Consider the following 21,896-nt stretch of genomic DNA (forward strand, 5'->3'; position numbering starts at 1 on the left):
TCATCTCCAATCTGGGTAAACAAAAACATAGGTATTAAACAAATAGGTATTGAGCTAAAATGTACACTTAAAATTCTACATTTTGCTTGTGATTGAAAAAAGGTGCTTACCAGTATCTAAATAAACAACTCTAAAAGCGAAAGTACACTTGGTTATTGTGAGGGTCCGCGTACAGTACAGCGCAAATTTCGCGCACCGTCCGATTTTTGACGGCGTGACGTGTCGTGTCGCACAGGTGTGTGTGCGCGCGTCTCTAGACAGTAAACATGGCCGACGGTAGCCGCCGGTGGATACGGAGCAGCAGCCGTTTGCTCTGTTTTATCCCATTTGTCCTCATCACTTCATCATTACATGAAGTTAACGCCGCTCCAGAGATGGGCCTGTGGACTATTACAGTGCTTAATGTGAGTGTGGATGAGGTTTTTGAATATAAACGGATGAAAACGAGCGACGAGTCTAAATGCTAACAGCTAGCATTAGATACCAGGGCATCTTTAATTCATGGATTATGCGATGTCTTTACGTTACTATTATTAAGACAACCACTGGAAATTAATGACTGGTTAATAACACGTCATGAGACTGTTTTTGGAGTCGTTTAAATGATAAAACACTCGTAAACTGTTCACATGCTGTGTTTATATGAGGACTAACGCTAGCTCAATGCTGCACGCTGCAGCTCAAAAACAAGATTGTGTCTTTTATATTATTATCATGCATGGCTCTGTGATAATGAGAGATGGTGTTTAATAATGCTGCCTTGATTAAATAGTTGAATATTGCATTGTTGTATTTCTTACAGCATGCATTGCGCTGCTGTGATGCAAGATGTGTTTGTGTGTCAAAGATAAAAATAAAAGGAAGTTTCAAGCATCGACACATTAAAAGTTTAATATGGCTTTAATATAGAAGAGGGTGAAATGTCATTCAGTTTAACAACAGTTCATATAAATAGAGAATCTTGTCAGGCTTAGTCAAGAATCATTAGATGAAATCACTATAATTGTCATTTTTAATGTTTTCCAATCTTTCCCACTATTCTTCAAACTACTAGGTTTTACCCATTTAATCAGGAAGAAGATTGTAAACATTTAAAATAATACCGTTTAGTATGATCATTTTCTCTCACTGTTCTTTAGAAAAATCCTTCAGGTTCCACAAATTCTTTGGTTTTTCAGCATTTTTGTGTATTTGAACCCCTTCCAACAATGATGGCATGATTCTGAGATCCGTCTTTTCACACTGAGGGACTCATATGCAATTATTACAGAAGGTTTAAATGCTCACTGATGCTCCAGAAGGAAAAGCAATGTGTTAAAAGACAGGGGTGTAAACTTTTGAACAGAATGAGAAAGTGTGCATTTTTTTTTTTTTTGCCAAAATATCATATTTTTTTTTCCTTTAGTACTGCCGTTCAGAAGCTACATGCATATAGATACATACATACTCCCCAGAAGACAAAATAAGTTAAATTTACCCTGATCTTCAAATTCAAAAAGTTTTCACTCCCCGGCTCTTAATTTGTTGCTTCTGTAGCATCAGTGAGTGTTTGAACCTTCTGTAATAGTTGCATATGGGTCCCTCGGTGTGGAAAGATGGATCTCTAAATTGTAGTCATTGTTGGAAAGGGTTCAAATACACACAAAAGCTGAAAAACCAAAGAATCTGTTCAGGACAAACAACGAACAAGGACTAAACAAAAAAGCACAGCTGTGGATCATTCAGGAAACAACACTGTATTAGGAATCAAGCGTATGTAAACGTTTGAACAGGGTCATTTTTGTAAATTGAACTATTATTTTCTCTTGTGGACTATATGTAAATGTCTTTTATGTGAAATATCTTATTCAGGTCAGTACTAAAAAAAAATAACATGCATTTTGTTTAATCTTTATTATTTTGGTAAATAATTAACATTTTGCAGATTCTGCAAAGTGTATATAAACTGTTGACTTAAGGTGTATTTCAGTAAGTACAGCTCAGAATGTTGTTTAATTTTTTTTACATAAATATATGTTATTCTGAACGAGCATGGAACATTATTTCACTGATTTTTTTTGTTGATGATTATTTTTATTTTTGCAAAAGTTATTTAAGACATTAAAGTAGACACTGCACTTGCATTTAATATGCTTTATGCTTCCCTTATGGATGTGTGTGTGTGTATATACCACTTCTGTAAATTTATTTTGATGTTGACACCAAATCTCGTGTTTGAGCCATATATATATATATATATATTTATTATATTTATTTTATATATATATATATATATATATATAAAATGCACAAAGGTGTTGAGAAACAAAGAATATCTATTACTGTTTGATGTGTAACAGCAGAAGGAGGCATTTTATAGCTTAGTAGCAGTAAATGTAGGCTGTCGCTGCAGTTTAATATGCAAATAGGATTTATTCAGTTTAAAGGAATCATTAACGTCTTTTGACAGCTTGCTGTGACGCTGTCACTTTTGATTGTTCATATGATCTGTGTAAAGTTTGTGACGAGGTCTTATCAAATATTTAAAGGCCTGTCTAATTTTTCCACTGAGGTTTCTAGTGGCTTCCACTGTAAGACAATGCCATCTTGCACCAGTTTAATTTACTACTGAGCACTTTCTAAGAAATTGACGTTGTGTTTTCTTCTCTTTTCCAGACGTCAAGACCTTTATTGTTAAAAAAAGCCATGTATAAGGACACTGACATTCAGCTGAGAGGTATCTGATGTGATTATTTCTGCATAGACTGTAAATGAAGTTTAAAGGAATAGTTCACTTAAAAATGATCATTTTCTGAATGTGTACTCACCCTCGGGCCATACAGGGTGTGTTTGTTTCTTCATCAGAACAGAGGAGAAGTGTAGTATTTCTTGCTCTGTAGTGAATGGGCTCCATCAGAATGAGAGTCCAACAGCTGATAGAAACGTCACAATAATCCACAAGTAATCCACACCACTCCAGTCCATCATTAAGACTTTTAAACTTCAAACCATTGCTTCTGGTTAAAATATGAGTCCATAAGAGGAAGAAATGGTTTGAAGTTAAAAAATGGAGTGGTGTGGATTTTTGAGGTATTTTTATCAGTTGTTTGGACTCTCATTCTGACGGCACCCATTCACTGCAGAGGATCCATTGGTGAGCAACTGATGTAATGCTACATTTCTCCAAATTTGATGAAGAAACAAACTCATCTACATCTTGGATGGCCTGAGAGTGAGTACATTTTCAGCAAATTTTCATTTTGGTTGAACTATTCATTTATTATGATTGATGCCTATCCTAGATTGCACAGTGACATAAGGATCTCTTTTCTCTTTGCAGTGGCGTCATTCGGTTGTCCAGAAGAAGTGACATTCTCCATTCAGTGGTTTCTGAAATACTACCCCTGTCACAATGAGTACAACAATATTGAAGTAAGTGGCAGATGTATGCTTCTGAAATCCTTACAGCATGTGTGCGATATTGTTTGTTTGTTTATCGTTTATTTATTTCCTTGTTCAGGAGATGTATGAAAAGACGCCACTGAGTCGAGGTAAAAGTATGGACCCGAACCCTTTCGGACCCGGAGAGTATATTCAGCACAAATACAAGGATTTATCCTGCAGCAGTGACATGCACATGTTCCCCATGCTCAATGTACGTTCACGTCGCTTGATCTCAGTCAGTAATATATGCCCTATTTTCTCACCTTTATTGAGATAAATAAGTCATGGTCAGTGTTTTTTTTTTTTTCCTTTTCTTTTCTTTTATATAAAGTAATTATTTATATTATTATTATTATTTTCATTTTTTCATTTTAATTTTAGTTTAAGTTTTAGACTTTTTTTTTTTATATTTGTATTTAAATTATTTTCTATTTTTCTTTTTTTTTTTACCATTTTTTTTTTCATCAGATATTTATATTTATATTTTGCTATTAATTTAAAAACTTGTAAAATTGTATTTTGCATTAACGGAATGGTGCCTATATTTTGGCCTTTATTTATATAAATAAATAACTTTTTAAAATATTGTTTTATTTTAGTTTTTCATAAAATATCTTAAACAAAACAAAAATGTCATACAGTTGTCATGTTTTCAACCTCTTTCACGACTGGCTGATGTCAGTCTTCATTACATATTCGCATTTTAACAGATTCAGTTTTACTTGCCTTTTTTAATGTTGTCTATTACATATTTATCTGCAGAAATCAAAAGCAGAACCGAAAGAAGTGAGAACGTCTCAGGTGGAAGGCGAGTTACAGGTAAAACTGTTGACTGACGTTCCTATTTGAAAAACGACTTGTTCTCAAATAGAGCAATTTATATATATATATTTCTTTGTTTCTAAATAAGGATGGCAGCTTCACAAGTTCTTCTGTTGCTGAGGTTGGTTCATATAGAACGGTGAGACATTCTGGGACACAATATATGGAGCATTTGGCAACAGCAGTAGGTTGAGTGTTTGTTGAGTAATGCACATGTAATTTCTTTGTTGGCACAAAGGATCATGTGATTGCTACGACCTGGAGGGACGGGCCCTACCTGCTGGTAGTTCAGATCAATTCAAGCAAACAGGATGCCAACTGGAATTTAACCTGTAGGCCTAATTACCTTGTCTGTTCTTATCATAGATGTCAGAATATGTAGCTGTTGCATGATCTAATCTTATCTAAATTATGTGTTTCAGTCAGTGTTGTGATGAAGGGAACCCACGGCTATCTCTCTGTCACCGAATGGCCTCTCATGATCGTAAGTAGTTTAGATGCCTCAGGGGAGTGCTAGAGGGTCTCAGGGAAAAGTTTAGGCAAGATCAGTGGATAAATAATTTGACAAAATATTGATAATAAATAAGAAGATTGAAATAAAACTAAATTAATTAAAATAAGTCAAAATAAAACTAATTTAAAAATTATATCACAATTTATATCATAATTAAATCCGTTTTTTTTTTTGAACATATGTTTATTTAAATAAATAAATAAATAAGAAATTGTATTTTGCATTAGTAAATGAATGCCTAATTTTAGATGTTTATTTATATAAATAAATAGATAACATTTATTGATTTATTTTTGCATGATTTACTATGTGTTTCCCTCTCTTTTCTTCAGTTCTACATGGTGATGTGTGTGGTTTACATCCTGTACGCTCTGCTGTGGTTCGTTTGGGCATCTTGCTACTGGAAAGACCTGCTGAGGATCCAGTTCTGGATTGCAGGAGTCATATTCTTGGGAATGATAGAGAAGGCCGTCTTCTGTGCTGAATATCAAAACACAAACAACGTGGGCTCAGCATGTTAGTCAAAATACACTCTTTATTTTTCAGTTTCAGCTTACAATGGCCAAATAAATTTGGACACTTAATTGCTTAAATTTGTGTCATCTGTGATATTTTCATATTTTTAGTGCGGATGCTGCATTTATTTGATGGAAGAATACAGTAAAACAGTAATGTTGTGAAACATTACAATTGAAAACTACTATTTTCTATTTTAACATATTTTAAATTGATTTTTAAGCAGCCATTACTTCAGTCTTCAGTCTTTTGGCATTATTTATATGCCATTGTAGTTTTAATTAATATTTTGAATTATGTTTTTAGGTTTTCTGTTTTCATTTTAATTTTTAGTAATTTGTGTTTTTGTTTTGGTTCTTGTTCTTTTTAAATATTAATATCATTGTTTTGTTTTTTATTTAAGTTTTTATTTATTTCCGGTTAGTAATCTAAGTGCTTGACTTTATTTCAGTTAATTGTCAAGGCAATATTTTATTTGTTTTGTTCCATCTAATGTTTCTGTTTCATTTTTAATTCATCTGGATTGATATTTTGCCATCTAACACTATGACATTCAGATATGCAATTAATCTGGATGAAGCATCACACTGGTGTTTACTGAAAAACAAGCTGCAAGTATATAAAAAGGAGTCCATATGTTCAGTAGTTAATTTTTTTTCTTTTTTTTTTTTTTTTTCTCTCCAGCTCAGGGTCTGCTGATTTTTGCTGAGCTCATCTCTGCTCTGAAGAGGACTCTGGCCCGTTTGCTCGTCATCATCGTCAGTCTGGGATACGGCATTGTCAAGTAAGTTATGAAAGCATTGTTTGGCAGGTTTCAGAATTATTAAAGGTACACTTCATCCAAAAAAAAATGTGCTTAAAAATACTCACCCTCAGGCCATCCAAGATGTAGATGAATTTGTTTCTTCATCAGATTTGGAGAAATGTAGCATTACATCACTTGTTCACCAATGGATCCTCTGCAGTGAATGGGTGCCGTCAGAATAAGAGTCCAACCAGCTGATTAAAAACATCACAATAATCCACAAGTGACCCCCACCACTCCAGTCCAACAATTAATGTCTTGTGAAGTGAAAAACTGTGTTTCTCTTTTTCAGAAAAGAAACCATCATTATGATGTTTTTAACTTCAAACTTCTGCATCCAGCTAAAATACAAGTCATCTATCTATAATATTTTGATGGAAAACAGGGGATGGAATCTTTTAACTGGAGGAAGTGATATTATGGATTATGGATTTATATTTTGGCCAGAGGCCATGGTTTAAAATGACGTAACGCTATAGTTATGAAATGATAAATTGGATGGCCTGAGGGTGAGTACATTTTCAGCAAACTTCCATGTTTGGGTGAGCTGTTCCTTTAAGTTACTTTAGATAGCATGAGATGTAATGGTAATGATGTTTTTGTATATTCTCAGACCACGTTTAGGCACCGTCATGCACAGAGTGGTGGGTCTGGGTGTGCTTTACTTCGCATTCGCCGCAATTGAGGGCGTTCTGAGGATCACTGGGGTAAAGTTGACATTTGTAAAAAATTTTTGTTATGCATATACTAATAACAGTCAGTTATGAGATGTCGTTTAGACTTCATTTGTTGTGAATAATGAGTGTGATTGGTGTTGATCTGTAAGGGTCGAGATAATGGACCAGCCCTCGTCACATACGTTATACTAGCTGTGTTTGATTCTTCTGCTATATGGTTCATATCCTTCCGATGGGCTTATCAAGTCTGTTTGGTTATAAAGACTTCATTTAATTAACAGAATTATATCAACCCATAATTCATCCAAAAATGTAAAGTTCTGTCTTCATTTACTCTCCCTCATGTTGACTTCCTTTGTTCTGTTGAAGCTTGAAGATATTTTGAAGAATGTTGGTAACTAAATGGTTTTGGTTCACATTGACTTCTATTCATATAATGGAAGTCATTGGTAACCAGAACAGTTTGGTTAATGCCATTTTTCATTCTTGACAGAATTTTCATTTTTGGGGTGAACTTTAAGAACTAATTCTGTCATTTGCAAATGTAAATTGTTTCTTGCATACTATAACCATGTAGTTGAGAAGCATTAAAGGGGTCATCGGATGCAAAGTTCACTTTTACATGTTGTGTGTCGAGCCATTCTCAGATGCCTGTCGGTGTGGCATCACACCCACAGAGGCCGCTCCCACAATAGTTGATTGACAATGAACATAGTGGTCGTCAATTAATCCCCAAATCTGAGCCGCTGAAGATGCAGTGGATTGCATCTGTTTGTGAATGTAATGTGCCTCCCAATCTACATATATCCTGTTTGCGTGAATCATTCATGATCCAGCTTCATTTACAGCAGAAGTGAGTATAAGGGTTTTTTTTTTATGAATCTTTGCGATCACCTTTCTTAATAGCGTGCTAGTTATCGAGTTTAGCGGCTAAAGTAAACAGGCTCGTCACTCCACAAAGAGAAGAGAGGGGCGGGGCGAGCAGAGCTCATTAGCATTTAAAGCAACCTCAACCAGAACAGGATGATTTTTGCAGAGCTGATTTTGGCAAGGTAAAAAAGGTGTTATTTACACTACCATTGAGAAATTTTACCAAACCATGTTATAGACTTTTCAGCAAGACCCTAAAGAATCATATCAACTTGTGGAAAATAAGCATCCGATGACCCCTTTAAAAAGAGGCTTATTCCTTTTAGTGTTGTTTTAGTTTCATATCAGTGTGTAGTGGTGAAGGACCTGTTCCTACTGTTTCCTATTCCTTATTTTTCCCACCTCTGTGCATCTCTCTCAGGCTAAAGACTCTGACCTGGCCCTGCTAGCCAACATTCCCCTGGCTCTGCTTGACTCCTCTCTGTGTTGGTGGATATCCTTTTGAAAAGCTGTGTTTGTCTTTACCCCTGCACAATCTGTCTATTGGGCCGTATTTTATTCCTGCATGATGCCTTATTTATGGAGCTCCCTTGTTTTTTCCTATTTGCCAGTTAGGCCTGACAACTTTCTTACTAACCATGATGCTAAAAAGAATATTACAGTTTATGTCTATGCATGTGTGGGATCCTGTTAATTACCATAGACAGAAATTTTGACGTGTTTAATGTAAGTACCCGTATAATGGAAGATAGTGCCTTTTAGCATTGCGTATATATTACTCTTCTAAAATCTGGGGTAAAGTAAGATTTTTAAGAAATTATTTTTTTTTCATGCATTAAATGTATCAAAAGTGACAGTAAAGACATTTACATGTTACAAAAGATTCTATTTTGAATAAATGCTACTCTTCTGAATTTTCTATTCATAAAAGAACCCTGATTGGAAAAATGTATCACAGTTTCCACAAAAATATGAAGAAGCACAACTGTTTTGAGCATTGGTAATAAACATAAATGTTTCTTGAGCGGCAAATCAGCATATTAGAATGATTTCTGAAGGATCATGTGACACTGAATGATGCTGAAAATTCAGCTTCGCATCACAGAAATGAATTACATTTTACAATATATTAAAATAGAAAACATTTATTTTAAATATTGCTGTTTTTACTGTGTTTTTGATCACATAAATGCAGCCTTGGTGAGCGAAAGAGATTTAAAAAAAAAAAAAAAAAAAAAAAAAAAAAAATCTTCCAGACCCCAAACTTTTAAATGCTATTGTATATTGATCAGCACAACTTCAATGCATGCCCAAACTTAGTATGTTAATATTATATATAAAATTGAACTGTACTATAAATAATATGCATATCATAATAATAGCTGAAACTGTGTGAAATTTGCAGTTCTGCCTGCTTATTACAAGTCTGTTCTAGTGTGTGTAGGTTTCATGTTATTATTTTGTCTGTGGTAATTGACAGCATGCCACGTATGAATTATTGAATTAATATTAACTCTTACTATTCCTAGTCTTATGGTCCTGTATGTCAGTGACTCAGTTCCTTGACTGTATTGCACATATTTGTCAGTCTGGCACAAACCATTAAGACTCTGAAACTCAGAAGAAACCCAGTGAAGTTGTCTTTGTACAGACACTTCACCAACACACTCATCTTTGCTGTTCTCGGTGAGTATAACGCATGAAATATCACTGAATACAGTGAAATCATCATCAAGTTGACTGATAAGTGGTGTGTTTTAGCCTCCATCATTTTCATGGTTTGGACAACGAAGAAGTTCCGGTTAGCAGACTGTCAGGCGGTGAGTATCAGAACTCTCTGAGTGTACATCTCCGCTCTGATTGGAGCAGAATCAAATGATTTAAAACTGGTTCATGTGTGTGTATGAGCAGGACTGGATGGAGCTGTGGGTGGATGATGCTTTTTGGAGGTTTCTCTTCTCCATCATTCTGCTGGTCATCATGTTTCTGTGGAGGCCGTCTGCCAATAACCAAAGGCAAGCGTAGTGACGATATCAACTTTCTTCCAAATCCTAGTCAGCAGTCTTGCTCTCAGTCTTCTAAAGCAGCGTCCTGATCGCATCCATGTGTTCTGTTTGTAGGTATGCATTCACACCGCTCATTGATGACTCAGACGATGAGGAAATCGAAGAATTCCTGGTGTCTGCAAACATTGGTCAGTCACACTTTTTTGTCTCTATATGTCTGAGGTTTTCACTGTAAGCTGATGTTATTTCAGTATATGGTGGGTTAATTAATCTCCACTTTTTCATCCTCAGCTGATGGGATAAAGCTGAGGGCAGCAAAGACAGAAACCAATGGAACAGTGAAGCCTGCAGCAGCCAATCCGGTCGGTGTTAATATGCAATTGTCCCATATAGCTGCATTTAAAATGTTCACTTTCTTTTTTTTTTTTAAAGAAATTATTTTTTATTCTGCAAGGACACATTAAATTGATCAAAAGTGACAATAAAAACCTTTATAATGGTTCAAAAAGTAATATTTCTTTTATGTTTATCAAAGAATCCAGTGTCAGAAAAATTTAAAGTGGTTTCCTTAAAAATATGAAGCAGCAAGACTGTTTTTAATCTGAAATGTTATGAAATCAGCATATAAGAATGATTTCTGAAACATCATGTGATGTTGAATACTGGAGTAATCATGCTGAAAATTCAGCTTTGACCACAGAAATAAATTACATTTTAAAATATATTCTTATATAAAACAGTTCTTTTAAATTGTAATAATATTTCACAATATTGCTGTTTTTATTGTGTTTTTGATCAAGTAAATGCAGCCTTGTTGAGCATAAGAGACTTCTTTCAAAATCATAATAAAAATCATACAAACCCAAATAGATTTTGAACATTTTTTTATTTGTATTTTTTTTTTTTTTTATAATATAATGTAATATAATCTTCGAAAATAAAATAGTAAACATCAGTAAATGTAAATATTATACAGTAAAATGCAACATAATATAATAAATATTTCAGGATGAAGATCTGAAGTGGGTGGAGGAGAATATTCCTACCTCTCTGTCTGATGTGTAAGTCATTTTCTGTTTGACAAAAAACAAACATACTCTGTTGTTAACAAGAAATATTTGTAATTATTCACATAATAATTCACTTTTATTTTCAGAGCTCTTCCTGTTCTTCTTGACTCAGATGAGGTATGCAAGCTCTTTTTATTTCTGTCATTGATAGAACGTTTTGCTTTGCTGTATCTTTAGGTTTTTTAGTATTACAGTTTTTCTTTACCCTATTCTTCTGAAATGGTATATTTATGTAGACAGTATAAGCTTGGATTGTAAATGGGGAGAAAAAACAGATCTGGTTCCACAGTTATCCAGTTTTCATAGTAACTAAAATGAAAGCCATAAAAACATTTTCATTACATTTAATAAGTAATTATTAACTTAAAATACATAAATGATAATGCAACATTTTTCATTTTCATTTAGTTTATCTTGACAAACTAAAATAATTGAAATAAAACAAATCAAAATTAATAAAACTATAGAAATATTTAAAAAATTAAATGACAAAAAAATTACTGAAACTTTAACATTAAAATGAACATGGAAAATATATAAAAAAAATAATAGAAAATTGAAAATATGAATAAAATCGTCAGTGTAGAATCTGGTGTTATTTCGTATCTAATGATGCTAAAATAACACTTTCTAGTTTCAGTTGTTTTATTCACTTCTGTGTGTTTGTGGAACATTTACAGTACATATGTGACCCTGGACCACAAAACCAGTCATAAGGGTCAATTTTTTAGAAATTGGGATTTATACGTCATCTGAAAGCTAAATAAAGCTGAATAAATAATAACTTTTTAAAAATCTGGAATGTGCAAAAAAATCAAAATACTGAGAAAATCGCCTTTAAAGTCCAAATGAAGTTCTTAGCAATGCATATTACTAATTAAAAATGAAGTTTTGATATATTTACAGTAGGAAATTTACAAAATGTCTTCATGGAACATGATCTTTTCTTAATATCCTACTGATTTTTGCCATAAAAGAAAAATCTATCATTTTGACCCATACAGTGTATTTTTGGCTATTGCTACAAATATACCTGTGCTACTTTAAAGGAGAAGTCCAAATAACTTACTCATCCCTGTGTCATCCAAGATCTTCATGTCTTTCTGTCTTCAGTTGTAAAGAAATTATGTTTTTTGAGGAAAAAATTTCAGGATTTTTCTCCATATAATGGACTTCAGTTGTGCCAAAATGTAGTTTAAATGCAGCTTTGAAGAGCTTTAAATGATCCCAGCCGAGGAAGAAGGGTCTTATCTAGCGAAACGATCTTTTAAGATCTTTTTTTTTTTTCGAAAAACAAAAAATTGTATACTTTTTAAGCACAAAAGCTTGCGTAGCACAGGCTCTCGGATGCACGACCATGGGTCGTTCTTGAACGATTCGTTCATTTTGAAAAAATTTTTAATGTGACGTGCGAAGAACGAGTCGTCTCGGGGAGTGATTCGTTCAGTTACGCATGCGCAGCATCCTATTAGGTTCTGTACTGGAAGAATTAGTTCACCTGTTTCGAGTCTTCGGGTTTTTCGAGTCCTTCGTTCATCTTATGGGGCTGTCACATGACGCTGATTTTGCTAAAATTAATGAAATGACTCAAAAAGATTTGTTCATTTTGTTGAATGAGACTCAAAGGTCCGAGTCGGTAAAATGATCTAAACTTCCCATCACTACTACGAATCCCATCTAAGTTCATCGTCTGTGTACTCTGGCTAAAAAAGGAAGAGGATGGCGAAAAACTCTTATTTTCTTATTTTCTCCTACAACTTCAGAATCGTCCGACACGTTGTACCTTTTTGTTTGTAAACAGCGTTTGACTTACTTGCACTTTCTTAGTCTTCATGCGATATCGCTTTGTAAACACTGGGTCTGTAGATCCGCCTACATTCGGCGTTACCTTTCGACATGATTCAATAGTATGTCGTGAACGCGCATCCCAGAACCTGTGCTACACAAGCTTTTGTGCTTAAAAAGTATACACGTTTTTATTTTCCAAAAAAAATGACCGATCGCTTCGCTAGATAAGACCCTTCTTCCTCGGCTGGGATCATTTAGAGCCCTTTGAAGCTGCATTTAAACTACATTTTGGAAGTTCAAAATCGGGGGCACAATTAAAGTCCATTATATGAAGAAAAATCCTAAAATGTTTTCCTCAAAAACCATAATTTCTTTACAACTGAACACAGAAAGACATGAACATCTTGGATGACAAGGGGGTGAGTAAATTATTTGTGAATTGTTGCTCTGGAAGTGGACTTCTCCTTTAAGACTGGTTTTGTGCTCCAGGGTCACATATAATGGATGAATTAATGTGTGATTCTCACACAGGAGATCATGACCACCAAGTATGAGATGTCCAAAATGGAGTGAGGTTGAGAAAGCGCTGCAGCTGAAGCAAACCTCCAGAGATCAACCAAACCGCTGCTCCTGTAACTGGCATCTGATCCTCACCGGAGAGAGTCACAGACTCAGACTGTTTCCTTCCTTTGGTCCGGTTGGTTGGCGGCTTTTGGGTAAAATGAAGGAATCGTGCTGAAGAGGTGGACACATCCAAGCCGATCTAGACGCTGTACTACCTGAACTTTGTTGAGGTGTTACCTCTCTCTTTTTATTTTTTTTTTCCTAAACAGTTGAAACGTCCGGAAGACTTTAACGTCATCATCAATCTGTATAAAGAGACGATGATCTATGTTTATACAAAATTGTGAGCATTCAAATGGGTTAAACCATTCTTAGCGCTGGTTTTTGTTTTGTGCGTGTGTCACTCCATCCTGAAAAACATTGATAAGGAACTTCAAATTGACCAAAGCGTCTTCTCAGTTAGTCTTTGGCTGTATATAAAGTGTTATTTCAAACATTTTGTCTATGGTTTCAATACATGATGTGAATAGTAGAATGTCTGTCGTATGTGTTTGTGTGTGAGTTTGTGCAGGGAGTAATTTAAATGAGCAGAATGGTTAATTATATATTCTGAATAATTTTATGAAGTTGTTTTGTTTTGTAGGGAGCCCAGCTCAACTTTTCTCGCTTAAAAGGAGACTTCACCCCTAAAATCAAAATTTTTGTTGTTTAGTCACCCTCATGTCATCTCAAACCTATATGCTGTTATTTATGGCCTGTTTTTCAGCCACGGGTAAAAAATAAAAGAGGTAACTGCATCTCACAATTTTGAGAAAAAAGGAAGTCAGAATTTCATGATATAAACTCAGAACTCTGACATCTGGCTATCTGGAGTTTTTATCATGCAATTCTTTTTTTTTGCCTTTGAATTTTACATTTTCATCACGCAGTTCTATTTTTCGGTTTCACCATGGATCAAAAATAAAGATAACTGCGACTTTTTTTCACAATTCTCACTTTTTCTTTCAGTTGCAGTTTATATCTCACAATCTGAACTTTTCTTCTCAGAAATGCACATTTGAGTTTATACCTTGCAACTCTAAGGAAAAAAAGTCAGAATTGTGAAATATGAAATCACAATTATTTGATAAATTTACCTATTTTTTTAATCATGTGGCGGAAACAGTAGAACACAAAAAGAGAAGTTCTGAAGTGTCTTACGTCTTCTGAAATAATGTGAAAGGTTTGCATGAGGAACAGAACCAAATTTAACCCTCTGAGGTTTGAGAGCAGTGAATAGCTTAAATTTTGGTCTGTTCCTTACAGAAATCTATTGTATGAGTTTTTTATTTTTATGATGCAGTTTTGTGTTTTTTTTCTTTGTGTGATGGATTTTTGGAGCTTGAACTTTAATTATATGAAGTAGTGTGAAGACAAAAGAAATATAGTTAATATATGGGTTTGAAACAACATTAGGGCAAGTCATTTTCATTTTGGGTGAAATATTCTTTTTGTGGAAAAGCGTATGTATCTTAAATCTCTGTGTAGATGCATACTAAAGCCTTAACTCACTTCCGTTATTGCGTTTTCCACTGTATCACGGTGAAGTCGTCACTTTGCCTTTTCTCCCCTGGTCTCGGTTGGACATTCTGTGACATGTCTGCTTAACAGAACAATGTGCGCTTTACCATGCTGAACCGTGGTAAACAGAATGACTGGTAAACTTCAGAAAGATGTCTTTTTATTTACTTTATGCATCCTTGAAGCTAAACGAAATATGTTGTGGAATATCTTCAGATTTGTGTATATTACAAAGCGCACTTTAAGTGGATGTAATTTCTTTTGGTCATGGGATGCAGATTAGTTTATCTGTTTGATGCTGACCTTGTTTTTCATGTGTCTTTCTGTTTTCTTCATAAAATCTTTCCAATGGTTTTTTTTGCCTTTTTTGCTTTACGGTCAGCTGGCCTCCTCAAACGTGACACTCTCACACTCTTCAAAAAGCACACTTGATGTCCCGTAGAGCTCAATTCCTCCTGTTTTCTGTCTACATGCATGTTTATCCATGTTTTATACATGTTCAACAATGTGGGTTGCAATAAAGACTCTTTATTACAGTCAATTGTGAGTTGTAATGTCATATGTTGTTTTTTTTTAAAGTGTTCACAATGTTCTAAAGGTGACAGAACATGTTTGATAAGACAGTTGACCATAAGTGTCATTCTGCTTCTTCTATGAAAGGTAAGAATGTAAATGGGGGTCATTATGATAGATTTCTAAGAATTTAAACAAAAACACACTAAAAACTCCTCACAAACGTATTTTATATTTGGAGTTGGGTAGCCTTCATCTGCCTTCAGCTAATCACTTTAATTACACTGGGGTAAAAAAGAGCAGCGTGAACATCCTTATCTTTTTGTTTTCCGCTGAAGAAAAAAGTCTAAATATTGGAACGATATTTATATACAGCATATTATTATTATTATCTATATTTCCAGTAAGTCCACAAGGGGGCGTCCCTAACTAAATGGTAAGTACAGTACGTTTTCTACCTGTTCAAAACAGTTGTTGTCATACTGTTATTTATTTTTTATTATTATTTATAAACTTTGTCAACAATCTAACGCAAAATGTCGGTAGAGCTAGTAGAAGTAGTTTAAAATAGATATAGCTTTTCATTTTTAACTGCTTATAAATCTCTAATTACATTACAAACAAGATTTGTAACTTTATAAATGTCTTTACTGTCGTTTTTTGATCAATTCAATGCATTCTTGCTGAATGCAAGTGCTAAATAAGTTTAGCATCACCCATTTTCATATCATTTGATGTACTAAAATAACTATAAAAATAATAAAAAATAGGCTAAAATTATTATTATTATTATTATTATTATTATTAATAATAATAATAATAATTAATAAAGAGAATTTACCAAGTATTACCAATATTTTTTATCAGTTTCTCTGGTACGTGGTCCTAAAGTAAAGTTTAATAAAAATAATTAATTATAAAACATAAATTATAATAATTGTTATTTTCAGATAATTTGTACCATGATAACTAAAAGTAAAATAAAAATGATACAAATTTTTATTAATAATAATAATAATAAAGGATTTACCTAGTATTACTATTTTATATATATATATCAATCTTTCTGGTACTTAGGCCTAAAGTACAGTTTTAAAAAATAATATAATAATAATTATAAAACATAAATAATAGTAATAAATAATAAAACATAATAAATAATGTAAAAAACTAAAATTATTGTTTGAAAAATTACAAAACTTCATCAAAATAAATACTGAAACTAACTAAAATTAAAAAAAAAATCAAAATGTCAATAAAACCTATAATAGTATCTCATTGATACTCAAATAACACTGCCCACAAGACATCCACAAGTCCGTAAGAGTCTTTGAGAGCTAATCCGTGAACTTTGAGTCTTAAACCAAAGAACATGACAAACAAACACAACCGTACCATGACCAGAACTAAATGTAGTCAAGATAACAATCTACTTTTCCAATGGCAAACACATGTGCTTTTACTGATGCATGACATTTTTCCATCTACTTTTGACCCTCTAATTTTGCAATCCAGTCCAAAAATAATGAGTAATTTACAAAAGCACAAAAACTCTCAAAGAAACACCTTAATACCATACAAAGGGTGAGTAAATGGTTACTTTCTTTGCTTATCACTTCTTTCCTCAAAATGTTTATTGCCTGTAGTGAAAGTTAACTTATGCCTTGTGCCGTTCAGTTTTCCCTGGGAAATCTCACTGTACTTAAAACCTTTTAACAGCTTCAGGCTGGGCCGTTGGACTGAGAGTAGAGATGTTTCTCAATAATTATGCAAAGATTTCACAGTTGAAGTGCATTGTCATTTTAAAACGGCACCCGACTGTCCAGAACGTGCTTCTGGAAGCTTGTGGTTCTTTTGATCTTCTTAGAGAAACGGGGCTGGACAAGCACATGTGCTCAACATTACTGTCCACTTCTCTTCCTAGCAAACACGAAATTGACAAACACACTCTTTAATTTCCTGATTGTTATTGTTCCCTGCATTCTTCTTAAGGACATTACTGATCACATGTGATTGATGCGAACTTCACAATCGATTCTGGTGATAATAACCAGCGGATTTCAAAGATTTAGGCCTAAAATATGAAAAAATGACATTATTTTCACTCCAAAGTGCAAGTTTAGGGTCTCTGTAAACAATACAGTAAAACAGTAATATTATGAAATATTATTATCATTTAAAATAACTGTTTTGTTTTTGAATATATTTAAAAATGTCATTTATTCCTGTGACAGCACGTCCTGATTTTGCTGACTTAGATGTGTTGCTGGGTCAACATATCTTGTTGGCCCTGGAACAACATTTTAATCCAAAAATTTAATCTTGACCACATCCCTACACCTAAACCTAACCTTACCCATGAGTAATCCCAAAAATCAGAAGAAAATTATAGATGAATGACACTGATGTACAAGCACCAAACACTGATTGTAAGCCTAAACTTCACAAAAACTATAAACTGTTTTTTCAAATCTGATTGCTTAATCACCATGTTGTTCCAGGGTCAAAAATGATGTTGATCCAGGAACATGTCGTACTTGGTAAAATCAGGTTCTGCCCTGTGATGCAAAGCTGAATTTTCAGCATGTTCAGTGTCAAATGATTCTTCAGAAATCATTCCAATATGCTGATTATGCTATATTTTTCTGGAAAGCGTGATGCATTTTTCTCCATGATTCTTTGATGAATAGAAAGATTGAAAAAACAGCATTTAATTGAGATCTTTTGTAAAATTGCAAATGTCTTTACTGTCACTTTCGATCACTTTAATGCATCCTTACTGTATATAAAAAAAAATCTTACTGACTTCAAACATTTGAATGGTATTTGTATATGCTAATTAATTTAATAGGACAGTTCACCCAAAGATGTAAATTTTATTGTCATTTTCATTCTGCATGGAACAAAAATGAGGTTTAAATTTAAATGGGTTTAAATTATAACTGAACTGTCCCTTTAAGAATTAATTCAAATTAACATTCCGAATGTCCTGCATCAAAGCAACATTAAAGATCAAAGAGATGAATAATGCTAGTGTTGGGTCACTTGGTTTTTATTTTGATTGATAATTTGCAGGATTATTCTGTGTAAGATCAAAGAAACCAAAAGACTTCAAAACACACAGAAAACTGAATTTCTGACTTTAATTAAGAAACATTCAACATGTGTGTGCAAGACAGAAATGAAATGCAATAATGTGTGAAACAGCAATTGATTTCAGTATCAGATACCAAACCTGATATAACATGAGCGACAGATGCAAAGAGCAATACATCATATTCAAATGCATAATTACAAAAAAAAGCAATGTTCAGACTTCGTTGTTCTTATAAAACATCCAACAATAATTAAAAATAGGCACTTTTCTCATGTAGGTAGATGCTAAGAAGTGCCGTTGTTCATTTCAGTCTGTTTAAACCTGACAGCAGTGCATATTTACAAGCTGAAGTCAACCATGTACTGAAGCAAAAGAAAGAAATAAAAACAAGGAATGACTTGTTGCTCTGTTCATCCAGTTTAGCTGATGTTTGTCCTTAGACTTTCAATTAAGCTATCGTTGTAGTTAATTCCCAGCATTCGCACCATTTTACCACTTGTTTTTTTCATTATACACTTTACTGTACTATTTCACACTTGCATCAACCTGTATTGCAAAGCAAAAAGGTAATTTAAAAGAAACAACTCTCTATGCTTCACATTTGTCTATTACTGTCATTTTTGTAGGAGATTTGTGAAATGGATTGTCGAAGGTGAAGTGTGTCATTTTTGGCTTAAAGGAGAAGTCCACTTCCAAAACAAAGATTCACATGTAATGTACTCATGTGTATGTCTTTCTTTCTTCAGTCGTAAAGAAATGACATTTTTTGAGGAAAACATTTCAGGATTTTTCTTCATATAATGGACTATTATGGTGCCCCGATTTTGAACTTCCAAATTGCAGTTTAAAATGCGTTTGACATTAAAAAGTATATAAATTGTATAACCAATCGTTTCGCAAGATAAGACCCTTCTTCCTCAACTAGGATCGTTTACAACCGCATTTAAACTGCATTTTGGAAGATCAAAATCGGGGCACCATATCAGTCCATTGTATGGAGAAAAATGCTGAAATGTTTAACACAAAAACATAATTTCTTTACGACTGAAGAAAGAAAGACATGAACATGTTGGATGACAAGGGGGGGTGAATACATTATATGTGAATCTTTGTTTTGGAAGTGGACTTCTCTTTTAACAGGTAATAAAAAAATAAAATAAAAATGATAGTCCCACCCCCAAACTCACACCATTGGTTGAGCCAGATGTTGACAGACAGACGAACAGAGCAAAAAGTGTCAAGGCTTCTATGAATCTTAAATTAAAGGTAAAAAATACTTAAATATCTTAAATGGCATAACAAACGTCTTAAATACAGTTTTTAAAATCTTTAATTTGGGGATGAAAAAAAAAAAGATTACTCAAAAAATGGCCAAATGTGATTATTAAACTTTAAATGTATATGATTTAATTTGATATGTAAGTGCTTAAATTAAAAAAAGAATGCAAAGTACTCATTTTATTTGAGCAGTCTTAAAAATGTCTTTAAAAGTCTTAAATTTGATTTTAAAAACAGATGGCACAGAAGTATATTAAACTGTAAGAGGAGGAAGTTTTTTAACAGAGAAAAAAATGACACACTTCACCCTTAACCACAAATGTATCAACAGGTAAGCAAAAGCATTTTATTTGATTTTTAAAAATCATAACTTCACTTCCATATAAGCTTGACTTTCCACTGTACTTTCCATATCTTACAGTTCTGAGCTTGAGCCGCATCTGAGAACAACTCTATCATTCATCTTCAGCAATAAGGAAAACATTCTTTCCTCTTCAAGTCTAAACAGCAACACTCAATTTAGACACCGACCAGCCTCTTCAGAACTCGTAGGGTGAAATCAGAAGGTGGACCCGCGCCAGATGTTTGGCTTGGAAGGTACGGTCTGCGTATTCGGACATCTCCACCTCCACGCTGAGCTCTTGTGGGCCTCGCAGCGGCTGGACCAGGATCAACTCTCCGGTCTGACGGTCAGAGCGCTGCATCACGAACATGCTGCGGGCGTCACCTCCGCCTGCGATGCCAAAGCGAAGGCTGTCCGGACCCGGACGGCCCGGAGCAGTTGCGGTGGCCATGCGGAACAGGGTGGCCGGGGTGCGCAGGTTGGACGGCAGAGACAGGTAGTGGTAAGAAATGGTCTTTGCAGCAAACGGACAGGAGCGGCTCTCCATGGGACAGGGATTCCTTTCACACTGGCTGTGGTAGAGAGCAAAAAAAGTACTTTATCTCATTAATCATGCTTGAAACACTATAGATCTGTTCCAAAACCTAGTTTAGCAAGCAAGCACACACACAGTCCCAAGAACTTTACCTTACGGTTATCACAGTTCACATTTTTAAGAGCTGTGATAAAACGTACTATTACATGAAACATTTGTGATTTTAAAGTTGCTTCCAAAAGACTACACCTCATAATTATGATTTAGTATGTCATAATTGAGAAAAGTAAGTCATAATTGAGATGACATCATTTTGAGTACCTCATAATTATGCTTTAGTGTGTAATAATTACAACTTTTATCTAATAATAAATCATAATTTTGACATTTTTCATAATTGACTTAGTATGTCAAAGTTCCAATTTTTATCTCATAATTATGACTTCGCCATAATTTCGTCTTTTATCACATAATTACAACTTAGTATGTAAATTTTTACATCATAATTTTGACTTATCACATTATTGACTTAGTATGTCATAATTCCTACTTTTATCTCATAATGACTTAGTATGTTAATTTTTTACGTCAATTTTGTCTTATCGCATTATTGACTTAGTATGTCATAATTCCTAATTTTATCTCATAATTATGATTTAGTATGTCATAATTCCAAATTGAATCTCATAATCATGACTTACTATGTCAATTTTTACATCAATTTTGACATATCACATTATTGACTTAGTATGTCATATCATAATTCCAACTTTTATCTCATTATTATGACATTGAATGTCATAATTTGGACTTTAATCACATAATTATGACTTAGTATGTCAATTTTTACATGTCAATTTTGACTTATCACATTATTGACTTAGTATGTCATAATTCCAACTTTTATCTCGTTATTTTGACTTGGTATATCATAATTTTGACTTTTTATCATATTTTCGATTTGGCATAATTTTGACTTATAATATGATTTAGTAGTCATAATTGCAACTTTTATCTCATAAATATGAGTTAGAATGTCATTATGAAATAAAAAAAATCCAAATTAAACAAACTAAATTGTAATTGAGATTAAACTGAGATTAAAAAGTTTTGAGTATCTCATAATTGTGCCTTAGTAGGTAATAATTCCAATTTTATTTTATAATAATTATTTTATAATAATTCCAATTTTATTTTATTTCTGACATCATAATTTTGATTGATCTCATTATTGACTTAGTATGTCATAGTTCTAACTTTTATCTCATAATTATGACTTGGTATATCATAATTCCAACTTTTATCTCATAATCAACACTCGGAATGTCATAATTCCGACTTTTATCTCATAATCATGACTTAGTATCTCAATTTTGACGTCATAATTTAGACTTTTCTCATTATTGACTTAGTATGTCATAATTCAAACTTTTAACTCATAATCATGACTTAGTATGTCAATTTTGACATATCATAATTTGTACTTATCTCATAACTGGCTTAATAGGTCATAAT

General features: G+C 33.5%; 2 protein-coding genes and 1 long non-coding RNA gene across 5 annotated transcripts in view; 2 read left to right on the forward strand and 1 right to left on the reverse strand.

Annotated features, from left to right (window-relative positions):
- Positions 1-227: 227 nt before the first annotated feature.
- On the forward strand, positions 228-15,156 carry tmem87b (transmembrane protein 87B). Of its 3 annotated transcripts, none has more exons than XM_051126432.1 (20): positions 228-404; positions 2,656-2,716; positions 3,320-3,411; positions 3,500-3,634; positions 4,186-4,242; positions 4,334-4,384; positions 4,484-4,577; positions 4,668-4,729; positions 5,092-5,275; positions 5,960-6,059; positions 6,694-6,787; positions 6,907-6,977; positions 9,204-9,313; positions 9,389-9,447; positions 9,539-9,642; positions 9,748-9,821; positions 9,925-9,995; positions 10,642-10,694; positions 10,790-10,820; positions 13,023-15,156. In XM_051126432.1, exons 1-20 carry the CDS (start codon positions 267-269, stop codon positions 13,062-13,064), a joined length of 1,683 nt encoding a protein of 560 aa, XP_050982389.1. In that variant the 5' UTR covers positions 228-266; the 3' UTR covers positions 13,065-15,156. The 3 variants fall into 3 exon arrangements, with proteins under 3 accessions (XP_050982389.1, XP_050982388.1, XP_050982390.1); XM_051126431.1 differs by lacking the exon at positions 6,907-6,977 and adding an exon at positions 8,049-8,120 and having other exon boundaries at positions 9,205-9,313; XM_051126433.1 differs by lacking the exon at positions 6,907-6,977 and adding an exon at positions 8,049-8,120 and having other exon boundaries at positions 4,334-4,366; positions 9,205-9,313.
- A 1,416-nt stretch (positions 15,157-16,572) lies between these two features.
- Positions 16,573-20,057, forward strand: LOC127175686 (uncharacterized). The gene is made up of 3 exons (XR_007829022.1): positions 16,573-16,712; positions 19,741-19,834; positions 19,925-20,057. It is a non-coding gene; the product is annotated as an uncharacterized LOC127175686 (long non-coding RNA).
- LOC127175684 (fibulin-7) overlaps positions 18,165-21,896 on the reverse strand; it is a 29,220-nt gene continuing 25,488 nt past the window's right edge. The window contains exon 8 of the mRNA XM_051126914.1: positions 18,165-20,418. Within this exon, the coding sequence (XP_050982871.1) occupies positions 20,043-20,418 (376 nt within the window). The 3' untranslated portion in view covers positions 18,165-20,042. The remainder of the gene's footprint in view (positions 20,419-21,896) is intronic.

The sequence above is a fragment of the Labeo rohita genome, chromosome 13 (genome assembly GCF_022985175.1).
Source record: "Labeo rohita strain BAU-BD-2019 chromosome 13, IGBB_LRoh.1.0, whole genome shotgun sequence".
Classification (NCBI taxonomy): domain Eukaryota; kingdom Metazoa; phylum Chordata; class Actinopteri; order Cypriniformes; family Cyprinidae; genus Labeo; species Labeo rohita.